Source organism: Diceros bicornis, chromosome 6, assembly GCF_020826845.1.
Source record: "Diceros bicornis minor isolate mBicDic1 chromosome 6, mDicBic1.mat.cur, whole genome shotgun sequence".
Lineage (NCBI taxonomy): Eukaryota > Metazoa > Chordata > Mammalia > Perissodactyla > Rhinocerotidae > Diceros > Diceros bicornis.
The window spans coordinates 22,073,441-22,088,619 of NC_080745.1; the positions used below are offsets into that span (position 1 = coordinate 22,073,441).

The window sequence follows — 15,179 nt, forward strand, 5'->3', positions numbered from 1 at the left end:
TGTATCTCCATATCTATCTTATGCACTTGTGCCGCAAATGCTATACAGTAATAATCTGAAAGGCCCACAAAGCCCAGGTAGGTAATGCAAATGAGCAAAGGCCAATGCAAATATACATGCAGATACTTGTGAACGGTCCGGCTGAAAGATGGAGCCACAACTAGGGTTTGCTGATTTTTGCTATGAAATACAGGCCTAATATTGCTGCAAGCTTCTTTCAAGAGAAGTCATTCAAGAGAAATCAGAAATCCATATTTTTATGTGAAATCTCCCAATTTAAAAATGTTGGCTCAAATGCCTTTAAAATGCAGTAAATGCAAGGAATGTAAATTGTTGCAGCCACTATGGAAAACAATATGGAGGTTCTTCAAGAAATTAGAAATAGAACTTTAGAAATAGAACTACCATATGATCCAGCAATTCCACTTCTGGATATATATCCAAAGAAAACGAAATCACTATCTCAAAGAGATAGCTGCACCCACATGTTCTTGAGGACCTTATGCTAAGTGAAATAAGTGAGACAGAGAAAGACAAGTACTATATGATCTCACTTGTATGTGGAATCTAAAAAAGCCGAACTCATAGATACAGAGAACAGACTGGTGGTTGCCAGGGGTGGAGGGTTGGAAGTGGGGAAAATAGGCGAAGGGGGTCAAAAGGTACAAACATCCAGTCATACGATAAATAAGTCCTGGGGATGTAATGTACAGCATGGTGACTACAGCTATCAGTACTACATTGTACATTTGAAAGTTTCTAAGACAGTAGATCTTACAAGTTCTCATTATACACACAAAAAATGTAACTGTGAGGTGATAGATGTTAACTAAATTTAGTGTGCTAATCATTTCACAGTATATACACCTATCGAATCATGTTGTATACCTTAAACTGATACAATGTTATATGTCAATTATATCTCAATAAAACTGGAAAAAATAAAATGAACTCCTTTAAATAATATAGAAAAAAATGCAATAAAATAAAACAACTATGTATGTCACCAATGTACATTAAAGACAACTTGCATGTCACCATTTCTCAACTTTTGGCTTACCATTTCTTACCCTCTTATTTTTGTACATGCTGTCTCCTCTGTTGTCAGCACTCCTCTTCCACTGTATTTCCCTTGAAAATGCCCTCTCAGATGGTACCTTCTCTATAAAGTCTTCCCGGTCTCCTTCTTTCCTAGGCCCTTAGTCAATTCTAGCCCCACCTCATCTATTCTTGTGTATATAACCATCACAGTACTTAGCACGTTCTATTTTTTTAAACCTGTCTCCACCCATAGTTCATGCTTTTTAAAAAAATTGTGGTAAAATAGATGTAATTTAAAATTTGTAATTTCAGCCATTTTTAAACATACTGTTCAGTGGCATTAATTACATTCATACTGTTATGTAACCATGACCACTATCTGTTTCCAAAACTTTTCATTCCAAAAAGAAACTCTGTACCCATTAAGCAATAAGTCCCCATTTCCTCCTCCCCCCAGGCTCTGGTAACCTCTAATCTACTTTCTATCTCCATGACAGAAAGTCTGTGGGGTACCTAATAGTCTAGGTACCTTATATAAGTGGAGTCATACAGTATTTGTCCTTTTGTGACTGGCTTACCTCATTTAGCTTAATGTTTTCAAGATTTATCCATGTTACAGCCTGCTCAGAACTTCATTCCTTTTTATGACTGAATAATATTCCATTGTATGTATATATCATATTTTGTTTATCTATTCATCTTTTGATGGACACTTGGGTTGTTTCCACCTTTTGGCTATTTTGAATAATGTTGCAGTAAACATTGGTGTATGAGTATCTGTTCAAACTCCTGTTTTCAGTTTTTTTGAGTCTATACCTAGGAGTGGAGTTGCTGGGTCATATGGTAATTCTATGTTTAGCTTTTTGAGAAACTGGAAAGCTTTTCCATGGCAGCTATGCCATTTTACATTGCCACCAGCAATGTATGAGGGTTCCATTTTCTCCACACCCTCACCAACACTTTTTATTTTGTTTTTTAAAAAAATATATACTCATTATAGTCATCCTAGTAGGTATGAAGTGATATCTTATTGGTGTTGTGATTTGCACTTCCCTACTAACTAAGGATGTTGAGCATTTTCTCATGTGCTTATTGGCAATTTGTATATCCTCACTGGAGAAATGTTTATTCAAGTCTTTTGCTCTTATTTATTTATTTTTTTTGGTGAGGAAGATTGGCCCTGAGCTAACATCTGTTGTCAATCTTCCTCTTTTTGCTGGAGGAAGATTGTCCCTGAGCTAAGATCCGTGCCAGTCCTCCTCTATTCTCTATGTGGAATGCCGCCACAGCATGGCTTGATGAGCGGTGTGTAGGTCTGCACCTAGGATCTGAAACTGCGAACTCTGGGCCGCCGAAGCGAAGTGCATGAACTTAACCACTATGCCACCAGGCTGGCCCCTTTTGCTCATTTTCTAATGGGTTGTTTGTCTTTTTATTGTTGAGTGTTAGGAGTTCTTCATATAGTCTGGATATTAAACCCTTATCAGATATATAATTTTCAAATTTTTTATCCCATTCTGTAGGTTGTATTTTTACTTTCTTGATAATGTACTTTGGTTTCTGATCCATTTTGAGTTAATATTTGTCTATGGTGTACGGTAGGGTTCCAACCTCATTCTTTTGCATGTGGTTGGTTATCTAATTTATGGCACACAATTATTTATAGTCTTTTCTTATAGTCCTTTTTATTTCTCTTAGGTCAGTAGTAATGTCTTCATTGTCATTTCTGGTTTTGTTGATTTCCTCTACGGTCCTTCTAGTCTCTATTTTATTATTTCTGCTCTAACCTTTATTAGTCCTTCCTTCTACTAGATTTGTGTTTAGTTTGCCTTCTATTGTTCCTCAAGGTATAAAGTTAGGTTATTGATTTGAGATTTTTTTTTCTTTTGGTGAGGAAGATTGGCCCTGAGATAACATCTGTTGCCAATCCTCCCCCTTTTTCGCTTGAGGAAGACTGTCCCTGAGCTAACATCTGTGGCAATCCTCCTCTATTTTGTATATGGGTTGCTGCCACAGCATGGCTTGATGAGTGGTGTGTAGGTCCACGCCCAGGATCTAAACCTGCAAACCCCAGGCTGCCTAAGCGGAGCACGCGAACTTAACCACTATGCCACCAGGCCAGCCCCTTCTCTTTTCTTTTTTAAATGTATGCATGTACAGCGATAAATTTCCCTCTGAGCATTGCCTTTGCTGCATCCCATAAGTCTTGGTATGCGATGTTTTGTTTTCATTTGTCTCTAAATGTTTTCTAATTTCTTTTGTGACTTCTTCTTTGACCTATTGGTTGTTTAGAAATGTGTTAATTTTCCTGTTTCCTTTGTTTTTGATTTCTAGTTTCATTCCATGTGGTGGAAGGGATAGTTTGTATGATTTCAACCCTTTTAAATTGATGGAGACTTGTTTTGTGGCCTAACATATGGTCTGTCCTGGAGAATGGTCCATGTGCATTGGAGAAGAATGTGTTTCTGCTATTGTTAGGTGGAGTGACTGTATTTGGAGACAGGGCAAAACACCTACCGTTGACTTCAATTAGAAAGCAATACCAGAAAGGAACTTATGGGCATAATGACATTCGTAGAAAACACCCAGCTTACAGAGCTTTCATGCTAAATGAGATCTTTCAAAGTCCCAGGAGACCTTTCTATTTTGTCATGCTTCCAGAAGGGCCCTAGACAAAATCACTCAGCAGAGAAGTTGGACCTCAGAGCCTTATCTTTCGTGCCGTCTCCCCACAAACAACAGGGACTGGGGGATGGGGCACTTTGCCCTGCCTCTGCAGCCACATGGTCTGGGGCAAGGCCCTTGATAAATACTTAATAGAGCCATAGGACATTCTGCAGATTGTAAGTTGCTTTCACAACACATCCGTGACAACTCTGGGAGCCAGGGTTTCATTGCATTGTATGTACTTTGATTTCTCTTAGCAGTTTAAGAAGCAGACGTCCCTCTTTTTGTCTCTGCCCTCAAAATCTTTTCATTCATCTTGTGCTCAGAAGTCCTGGTCAAATGTTTTTTTAAGTGACCTCTTGGCGTCTAAAATTCTAACAGCATTTGTCCTGTAGGGGAAAAGATGGCAGAACATGCCTTATTTGCTTAAGTTCTTGGAAACACCAAGAAAAATACTCTGCAACAGATAAAACCTAGAACTTATCTTACTAAATGGTCATTAGCAAGAGAGAGCAAAGGATCTGACAGAGAATTCAGGAGGGCAGTTGAGACTGCTACATACTTAGCACATTCTCTCAGATAAAAAAAATAAGCAGGAAATGAAATGCTATCAGAAAATGTAAGAACATCTAGATAAAAGTAACCTGTAAAAACTTTTGATGCAATAATGCCCTCAGGTGAGCCAGATCTGGGGGCAAGTTAAACGTCCAAATGTACTTTAGACTTTACATTGGTGCTGATAGTAAACTTGATTTAAAAAAATTAAGCTTAGGCAAGAAACACCAGGGCCACTCTCAACGGTAATTGCTTGCAACGAGGGACTGAAGAAAGTCACCAGGTTGTAGCTGGATGAGTACAGGTCTAGCACTAAGTGGTATCATTTAAAAAAAATTAGTGATTATTATGTAGTGATTGGTTTGCACGGATGATTTATTTATACAAAATTAAAAAAAAAAAGAAATAGCCTAATTGGTTGGAAAGATGTGCTAAACAAAAGCCCACAGTAATTGTGGCATATGCATGCACAGACACCACACACAGGGCCCTGGAGGAAACCCAACATCTGGTGCAGTACCATTCAGCAGGGCTACCTACAAAACACTGATATTTGCAAAATTTGAGAAGAGTGCTAGACTACCAGCATCCCCACAAGGCTGCCTGCTCCACACACTCCAGACTATAAAGGAAGGTATGCCCTAAATGCAGTTTTCTCACTATGAAGTCAGATAACAGGGAGAGCAAGGGAACAGTGGGTGAATAATTACATCTAGTTGGTGTAATTGAGTTTACAGTTCCCATAAATGGAGGTGCCAGAAAAGGGTGGTCAGGAAATAAAAAAATAAAATCAAACTCTAATCCCTGATAAATAGGTGTAAGTTGAAAAAGAACACATACCAATAGCTTTTCTTTACTTATTTCCAAATTTCCCCCTTCTTGGTGTGCAGAGACTGGCCTGGGGGTTCATCAAACTGATCCATTTCCCGAGCTTCGAGCTTCGAGCAGAAGTGAGGTGAGCTCCCTCCAGGCCTCTCCTCTCCGGTCTGTTGATGAGCATCATCAACTGCATGTTGAAGACGAAGAGCCACACAGAAGGGGTGTGGGTCCCAGTCACTGCTCAGGGCAGACCTGCCTGATGATCAGGAATATCTGTTTTGGACATGAGTGAGTTTGGGCTATTCAACAGGTGTGTTTGTGATGGCAGCTCGTGCTACACAGTGCCACCTCTGCTCTTCATACTCACTGCTGCAGGTGGACAAAAACAGGGTTGGTGTAACTGTTGTCTCTCTCTAGCCTCTGAGATTCCCCACGTCGTTAGCGTACAACAGATTCCTAACAAGTTGAACAATTGGGTGGGCAGCTGGTCTTCTATTTGTGATGAGGAATAAACACTGGAAATTCCTGGAATTTCCTTCTAGAGGTTTTTAAGTCCCTCTAATTTTGTTTCTTATGGCAAAGAGCCTCTTCTTGAGGGTGCCTTTCTGTCACTTTCAGAGAGAAAGTGCCTGGGAGCTCCCTCAAGTCCTTCTCAGAGAGACGGCCTGGGTGTGGGGCTGCCTCCAGGCTCCTCTCATATATCACAGCTACTAGAACAACTGCATTTATAGCTGGGTTGTGGCTTTATGGGTATTTCTAAATTTTCTCCAGGAAATGTATCCTTTTTTAAATAAGAGAAAAAATTCACAATTTTTTGTTGTGAGCTAAAATTCATAGAGATAAATAAATGAAAAGCAATAGGATACACTGGAGTATATGAGGACGCCATTTGGTTTAAAACTAATTTGGCCTGACCTTGTTCTTCCAAAAGGGCCTGACATGGCCTGTTGAGCACGCATTGTACATCTGCTTTAAACATTTACCATGTCCCAAAGCCAAGAATGATGCCATTCAAGATAGGGATGTAGCTTCCCCCGATAGTGGCATTTCCTTAAGGATAAGCGTCTCTTCCTGGAAACTAAGGATTACTTACCAACCTGCTGAGCTCACCTTGTGACCACTGATCTGCTGTGCCAGCAAAGCAATCTCGTGACTGTTGTAAAAGAGACATTCCCATCATATGTGATGTATGCTTTTTGTTTCAAGATGGTATATAACCACTTTGTATACCCCACTTCTTGGGTGTGCTTCCTTATAAATCAATAAATTGATTATGGATTATTTGTGTGGACAATAGTAATTACAATGTAATTACATAAAATTTCATTTCCTATGATTCTAGTAAGTCTACATTTTTGGGATAATTTAGAGAAGGTTTACCTCAGCTGAAGTTTACCACTATTTTAACTCAAGGAAAGGATTTTTCTCAAGAATTTGGCAATGCTGAATACAGGAAAAAGTATGTAAGGGAACATATTATTGTTTAAAATTTCTTTAAAAATATATTTTAAGAACTGTGAAGAACTTTTAAACCCTCTTTATTTATTTATCATTGATGCATGTCTTATAAATCATTCTTATCCATTCTTTAAAGCAGTTTGACCAAGAGTTCTGCTAGGTCATAATGAGCCCAGTTTCAAGAATTGTGAGTACCAGGAGGTAAAGCAAACAAACAAAACCCCAGATAAACAAAAGTGTAGCTTTTCTTCGAACATCACAGTTTTCTCCTACATATTATTCAGAGTTCTTGGACTCAAGCAACAGAAATGGTGCACTGCTGTCTTAAACAAAAGAGAATGTACTGGAAGGCTCTTTGAGACTATGTGAGTCTGAAGGATCTGTTTGGTAAAGGGCAGGAGCCACGAACCTCCATGGTGGGAGGCCGGGGCCATGGCAGGGACCTCAGCGACTGGCTTGTCAGCACAGCCTTTCTGGGCTGTTCCTTGGGATCTAACATCCCTGGTTTCTAAGCCAAAGTCCTGGGAGACTGTAGCCCACTGGCCAAGTCCAGTTCACACACTCCCCGCTTCCCCAGACTGCAGGTGGGTCCAAGATGGAGAATCTGTTCCCTTCAGCTTCTGAAACAATAGCAAGGCGCTATTTCCAACAGGGATTAGATACTACGCAGCCAAAAACAAGCCAGCAACCCAACAAATGTTCTCTCTGCTTGTGAGATTTTGGCAAAGGAATTTTAAATCATTTTTTGAAGCAACCATTTATTTATTCATTAAATTGCTTTATTAAGATATAATTCACATACCATAAAATTCCCCTATTTAAAGTGTACAATTCATTGAATTTTAGCATATTTTCAGAATTGTGCAACCACTACCATATTCTAATTTTAGAACAGATCATTTATTTTAAAATTGAAGATAAAGAACTCCATGCATCCTTGGCTAGATTTGCAAACACACCTGTTCTACGGGGTGGTAAGTCTCCAACCACAATTTCCTCTCTCCTGATTCTCTTGCTCCTTTATGGCCCAAGAAAGGCAAGAGCTCAGGTCTGCATAGCGGGTGTGGGTTCCTAAAGACAGCTCTGACTCGGTGTGGCAGGCAGCTGGCTGGTCCTTCTTGCCCCAAATGACCGGATTCTGAAGGGGCGGGGCTGGAGACTGCTGAGGGCCCTTGGCACCTTCATCAGCAGCACAGGCTCCAGCATCCTCTTCGTACCTCTGTCTTCGCTTTACTTCACTCCTTAAGGGAACGAACATGGGAAAATCCTTTAATTGCTATCCAGACTGGCCTCTAGAGGGAGACAATTTCCCAGACAGAGCAGGGATGGAGCCTGTTTCCCAAAGCCACCAGATGGTTCCATCCGAAGGAACGGCTTTCAGGAATTTTCTGTTCATGGCTCCCTTCCAGGTTTGCTACAGCTCATCCCAGTCCTTGAAACCTGCTTGGGGGTGGGGGAAGGGGTTGTGGTTTGTGTCTTTTCTGGAAAGAAATCTCTCAAATCTCCCTACCCCCACCCCAACTAATGTTTATAATGTCCTGAAAAAGAGCATTAAAACTCCTGAGAGTTTTAACCTTTTTATTTCATATACTTCACCCTTCACAGTCTTTTTTTTATTGTGATAAAATATACATAACATAAAATTTACCAATTTAATGTGTCCAGTTCAGTGGTATTAAATAACATTCACATTATTGTGCAACCCTCACCACCACCATCCATCTCTAGGACTTTTTCATCTTACAAAACTGGAACTCTGTACCCATTGGACAATAACTCCTTGTTCCCCCCTCCCCACAGCCCCTAGTGACCACCATTCTGTTTTCTGTCTCTATGAGTTTGACTCCTCTCGGTACCTTTTCTAAGCGGAATCATATTTGTCCTTTTGTGTATGGCTTGTTTCATTTAGCATAATGTCTTCAAGATTCATCCATGTTGTGGCATGTGTCAGAAATTCATTCCTTTTTAAGGCTGAATAATATTCCATTGTATGCATGTACTACATTTGGTCTTCCATTCATCTGTTGACAGACACTTGGGTTGCTTCCACCTCTTGGCTCCTGTGAATGAAGCTCTACGATCAGAGGTATACAGTGTCTCTTTGAGTCTCTGCTTTCAATTCTTTTGGGTCTTTACAGGCTTTTATGCCCAATGGGAGAATAAGGTAAATCTGCTCCAGTGTAGGGTTTCCCAATTTTTTCATGTTATGGCTTACAAAGGAAATATTTGTTTGACTCCCTGGGGCAACTGGAGGGGTTGGGAGCCCAGACAGAGTCATGGAGGTGACTGGCCCAGGCCCCTGCTGGCCCAGACTCGACTACAGGGGCTGAGGGGATTCCCTGCTCACAGCACACACCGGAACATTGGGCAGGGAGCTCTCTGCCTGCACAGCTAGGTTCTGACCCCATGCAGAAAGTGGTGTGTGGTGTGTAGATGCTCTAGCAAGTGGTGGGTGGTGGGATGAGGTGTCCTAATGAGGCTTGTCATCTTCTCTCTGCTCACACCCCCTCTTAGAGAACTCGGCCCTTTGCAGCCGTAGAATGAGAGACATTGGACCTCATAGCCCCTGGTCGCAGGTGCCTGGAACAACGGTATACACATTACTGATTTACTGGGTAAATCAAATTCTCTGTAGAGCTAGAATTAGGTTAGGCCACCCAAGGCAGAAGTTAGGTGTGGGAGCTCAGTTGGAAGGCCGTGTTGATGGGACAAGGCTGCCACTGTGGGGCAACTACGAGAGACCAGTGTCAGCTGAGCTGTGGAACCAGCCTGTAAAGGAAAGGGAGACAGAAGCAACACCCAGAGCTGAGCGGAGGGCAGGCACCTAGAGGAGAGAGAGGACAAGAGAGAGGAGGAGGGGAGGGAAATGCTGCCTCAGACTTATTTTCTATGAGGCCTGGCTGAGTGTTCTGCATTTCACTTTTGTGAAAGTCAAATATGTCTTCACAATAAAAATTTTCTTCCCTGATAAGGCAGTTGGGGGGGTTTATGTGCCTTGAAGGTGCAGGAAGGTGGGGTTTGCTGAGAGAAAAGTATAAGGCAGGAAGAATGAGGAAGAATGTATCTCGTGTAGTGGGAAAGCAACAAAGTGGCCACCAAGACAGCACTAAATGCTTCTTTTTTTAAATAGTTTATTAATCTGGCCAAACAGGTAATGGAAACAGAGAATAATAATTTGCTAAAAAGTTCAGGTCACGAATGCCCTTTCCTCTATGAAACGAAAGACTCTATGCTTACAGAGCGCACCATTGGGTTATGACAACATTTCAAAATAAGGTTTCCATTTCGTATGTAACAATGTAAACTTCAAAAATAGTAAACTCTAATCCCCTTGTCCCTCTTTACAGATCTATCACAGATAGAATTTTCTGGCAGACCTAAATTGTGTAAGTAAACAGCCTGGTGCTTAAAAGTTTCATAAAAAGGTTTACAGATTCAGTAAATAATTTTTCGGTCTTGGTCATGAAGTAAAAGCAACCAGCAATTCACCACCTCCTGTGTAGTCTACCTGATACAAGCACTGCACACCGCAAACCATGTGCCATTACACTGGTCGTCAGCTTTGTCATTTTTGTACACACACACATATATATATAATTTTATTTGTTTCTAAAGATTTCTACATCTAAATTATAAGACGGCGCCAGTGACGTATAATGTCACCTCGCTTCACATAGGTATAGACGAAAATTCTGTAGAAGGCACTGTAATTTCTCTTGCATGATCTTACACAGACACGTGAGAGCAAGCCAGCTAGGCTCGGACTTATCTCCCTGTTACCCGGCTCAGGCCTGTCCTCCTCTAATTGCCATCCTCAGATTAGCCCTCGTCGATGGTTTTTGATGTCCATTATCCTTTTCTGCTCCACCTCTTCACATTCCATCCATCCAAATTAACTTACAGTTATCTTTTGGTTCATTGAAATCCCTTAAAATTAAGAGTACAGCTCTGGTATAAAACAAAATATGACCTACCACAGCTGAAAAATAATCACAGTGTGCAATGTAATTTTCGGTTGCTAAGATTCAAAACATTTGCCCCACCTTGTCAAGAACGTCTGTCATTCAAAACAATCTATGCAAGCATAATTTTCACTTGCTTTACATTCATGTAAAAAGAGCTGAGAGGTTCTTCTTTTCTCTTTCATATTGAATTGGTACCCTTAAGTGAAAGGTCTGATGTTGAAAAAAGTGCAAGCAAATTGGACATGCCAATAAATACCATATAACTTACCGCAGATTACCAAAACTGTACAGGTATGTACACCTTACCAAACTGAGGTTCCCCCTGTCAAGAATAGACCTCCAAATCATTAACACGAGCATTCACCACAGAGTTCTGGAGAGCAGATATCAGCGGGCAAAGGAAGGGCGGCCTCTCCTATTCTTGTTCTGAGCTCCGGAGCCCAGGTCCGCACCACCCTCAGCGGTCTCCTCCTTCTTCCTCACTTTGAGGCGGGTGAGCAGCTTAATCAACCAGACATCCCACTCCTCGGGCAAGAGCAGAAGGAGGAAGCCCAGGCCGATGATGATGATGGCGATGACCCGGACCCCGTTGAAGACTATCTTACTAGTGTAGTGATCAACCACTGCAGGAGACAAAGAACTCAGGTTACTCAGAGCCAACCAGGCCCAAGGCTCAGGGCAAAGATTCGAGTCCTTGGAAGAGGGGCGGGGCCTCCAGGGTCCCTTTCCGCAGGGCAGGGAAGGGGAGATGTCTTCTCTGACCACAGACTCCTCCTCCCTTTGGTTTTGTTCCAGGCTTCTAGCAAATCACCCTTCACTTTATAAAACCTCTCTGGGAAGAGGCCTCGCACTTGTACTGCACTTCCCCAAACTGACCTGGCACCTTAGTTCAGACACTGACTTGTGTGAGAGACAAAAGAAAACATGAGGGGCAGTTGGGGAGAGATATATACACCCAAATTAGATCAAGGCCACCTCTGGGTGGCAGGATGATGAAAACATTATTGCTGTCTTTATATTTCTGGTACTTTTCACATTTTCTACAATGACATACCTTACTTTTATAATTTAAAAGCACTATTTCACAAGACGTGCACACATATGTATATTTTGAAGACCAAACTTGAACCGGTTCTTTGAAGATGATAAGTATAAATTCTGGTTCCGCCCCAGGGCATCATTAGTGTGAGGCTCCAACCCCACTTGTGTCATCACCAACTATTAACATTTATTAAAGACCCACGGGGCACATGGCTCATTCCTGACTCACATCAGGTGAGGGAACAAAATGAGAAGCAGGATTCATGTCAGTTGACAACCCTAACTGATCCTTAATACACACAGACCTAATTCAACCTGATTTTCTGAACCAAATAATGTAAAAGAGGCACGGAGCTAGAGCAGAGCGCGTCATTGGACAGGCACCTCTTCCTTGGGGGAAAACTTTTGGGCAAGCAGACATCAGCCATTCAAGCCCACTGCAATCATTTCTATTATTTTGCTGCAATAAAAAAATAAAAACAGTAGCAAACATGCAGCCTCCTCTTTGCCCCTCAACTGTGCCCCTCTCCCCCAACACTATGGATGGCTCCCCGCTTTATGCAGAACCACAAGTGAGCACATCTGCTCATGCATAAGACCCTGGCTCAGAAATCTGACGTTACAAGTCTACGATGAAGAGTTTACTATACCCATTTTTGTGAGTGATACTTGTACGTTCATGAATAAACCACCCTGTACCAGGAGGTTTCTCGCCTCTGGAGATCATGCCTGGGCTGGGCATGAAAGCACGCAGGCAATGACAAGTGTCCGCTCTACGTGCTCGCCTAGCCGTGCACTCAGCAGTGATGTTGGCAACGTAACTGCACATGCGTGGTGCTCCGGGCCCAAACCAGTCCCAGAGAGGAGCCTCACCAACTTCACTGGGCTGCTTCAGTGCACTAAGTCCAAACACGAGCTTTATCCAAAAGCTGGGAAAATACCATGGATGTGCTGGGATGGGGAGCAGTCCCAAAGGTTGTGTTTACATGGAATCCAGACTATCATTCTCTTATGAGCCAAAAGATCAAAAGTGTTGTGGATGTTAAGGTTTTCTTTTCTCCTTTTTTTGTTTTTTGCTTTCTTTCTCTCTTTTCTTAACTAAACCAGACACAGCAAATTTGGAGCCTGCCTTCTACACAAGAGAGAACCAGACTGTTTTTCTTTTACATCACTTTGTGAGAGGGTTTGTTGACTTGAGAGTATGCCGCTTTAGGAAACTGACTTGCTGGACAGCTGTCCGCCAGCTCTCCACGTGTGGGGGCTGTCCAGCGGCCCAGATTGAGGCTGGCTCTGTCACGCTCCCCTCCTACTCCTCCACTTCCTCCTGCCTCCCTCCTGCCTCCCCCTCCCCAACTCTCACCCATCTAGAGGGTGGGCAGAGAAGGAGGGAGAGGGCTAAAAGCTAAACCTGAAAAAAACTTTGTTAGTAGCCCTCTTGTGGAATTAAAGTGCCTCTTGTATCCACTCAGAAATACTTGAATTTGTAATATTGGCAAAACATTCTGATAATTCAACAGATGGGGATAGTCAATTAGGAGTCACCAGGAGCTGCCCTAGAGACAGACGTCAGGGGGAGTCTGAAAGCCGAGCAGTGACTCCACTCTACACGTCACGTAATAACAGACTCCTCTGCTTCTCTCCTCCACTCGAGAACTGAATGGGATTCATTCCTTTAACACAGCACTAAACCTCTTATGTTGCAGGTAAGTAATAAGAGATGATTCTGATTAATCTCTCAAACACCTGGCTAGGTGATAAAGTAAGCTTATATAGAAGCTTCTATAGAAGAGCTGCCTGGAATATGTCTTCTCACAATAAGAACACTGTGTGACTATAAAGACGCAATAAGATGTAGGAGTAAGTTATTTTTCAGAATCCTGTGGGGTCTGGAGACTGACAGGCTGGACCACTTTTACTAGCTCTCCAGGAGCTCAGGGGCTTTCTACAGTTTGAAGCACCATCTCATAGATTATTTCATTTGGTTCTCATATCAACCCAGGTAATGAGGGTGGGCGCAACCTTACTGTTAAGGGAGACAAGCTAAGGCCTAGAGAGGTGACGAGCTGGGACCACCGTCCTCCAGGCGGACCGAAGCACAATCCGCTGATGCCCTGGCCAGGCCTCTTTTCACACTGCTGCCCTGAGGCCTTTCTAGAAGAGTCCAGGGCCAGGGTGAGCCACGTACAGAACCCATGGGATGGGAGGGGTGAGAAACCAAATCATGGGAAAGGGCTTAGGAAACTGAGTGCTGCTCTGCCTGTGCTTCCAGGTGTGTTCACACCATACTGTACAGGGTAAGAGATTGCCATTCCTGGGGAGGCTAGTCCTCTAATGGGCCGGAAGTGGGAGGGCTTGGAGGATGGCTTCCGAGGGAGCTGTGCCAGGGCCGGGGGTGGGTGCTCTGGAGAGAAGTGCTCACAAACCCTCGCCTGGCTGAGGACAGGTTATGCAGGGGGGTCAGGTGGGAGGCAGGCGAATTCTGGGAAGAAAATACAAGATTCATACCAGAATGAGCCAGGAAAAGGAAGGAGGTGAGGGACAGGTGACGACAAGCTTTTGGAAGAGCTTCCAACCGAGCGAATCGGCGAGGCCCCAGTGGCAGACAGGCCAGGTACTGAGGAAGTGGGCAGAAGGCTCCCTCTCCTCTGGGGGTGAAGGATAATGTTCGTGCTTCTTCAGTCTGTCAACACGTCTCTATGTCATACCTGTCAGACCCTGAGCAAATTTTCTCCCCCAGAAAGTCACTTACAAAAATTAAATGTTTTTCCTGTTACATATTTTTCTACATTTGTTAATAATATTAATGATAGTCATCTCTGATCCCCAGACCAGTTAGAACTGAGATGGCTGTAGACTTTGTGTATTTTGGTGTGGTAAGTGAAAACTGACCCGTTATGGAGAAAATATTGCATATATAACAAACCCACATTTTACCTGAGTGCTTTCTTTCTAAATAGAAGGTTAAACATGCATTCTATACCACGCACAGCAAGAATATATGTGAGTATGTGTGCATGTGTGTGTGCATGTGTGTTTGTGAGTGTGTCTGCATGTTTGTATGTGTGCATGTATTTACAAGCAGATATAGGAAGCCATATAGGAAGCCATATAGGTTTACCTGCATTCACAGGTACACTGAGGACGATTCCAAGAGACATCAGAGTGGGATATGTAACAGCAATTCCAAAATTTAATACAATATTGAATGCTGAAATAAAGAATAAACACATGGGTGTTATTCATGACGGGCCTGAACGTTATGTCCTCCGTGGTCTCTCAGACCCTGGCTTCTCTGATGGGGCTGGAGGCACAGGAGTAACCGTGTCCTCTGCTCCGACTCAGTGAACTCAGGGCTCCTGCAAGGGCTCTGGGACTTGGGTAGTAGGGACAGACATCCTGATTACTCAGCTCTCCTCTCTTCCCTGAGCTTTGAAGGAGGGAAGAGAAATTCGGAAAAGGTAACCAGTGAGAAGGCCCTAGAGCAGATGACTGGGGCCCCCTACTCATCCTACTAACTCAGCTTTTCTCTGTCGCTGGCAATGATTCTGGGATGACTATGAATAGGAGCTGCATTTTTAGATGGAAACTGAGTGAGGCACCTCCTTGGTTGCTTCTCTGCTTAGGACCAGCCTT

General features: G+C 42.8%; 1 protein-coding gene across 2 annotated transcripts in view; it reads right to left on the reverse strand.

Moving 5' to 3' along the window:
- Positions 1–9,658: 9,658 nt before the first annotated feature.
- Positions 9,659–15,179, reverse strand: part of SLC35F3 (solute carrier family 35 member F3) — a 414,557-nt gene continuing 409,036 nt past the window's right edge. For both annotated transcript variants that reach the window (XM_058543009.1, XM_058543010.1), the window contains 2 exons: positions 14,665–14,754; positions 9,659–11,128 (listed from right to left, as the gene is read on the reverse strand). In XM_058543009.1, the coding sequence (XP_058398992.1) occupies positions 10,893–11,128; positions 14,665–14,754 (326 nt within the window). In that variant the 3' untranslated portion in view covers positions 9,659–10,892. The remainder of the gene's footprint in view (positions 11,129–14,664; positions 14,755–15,179) is intronic.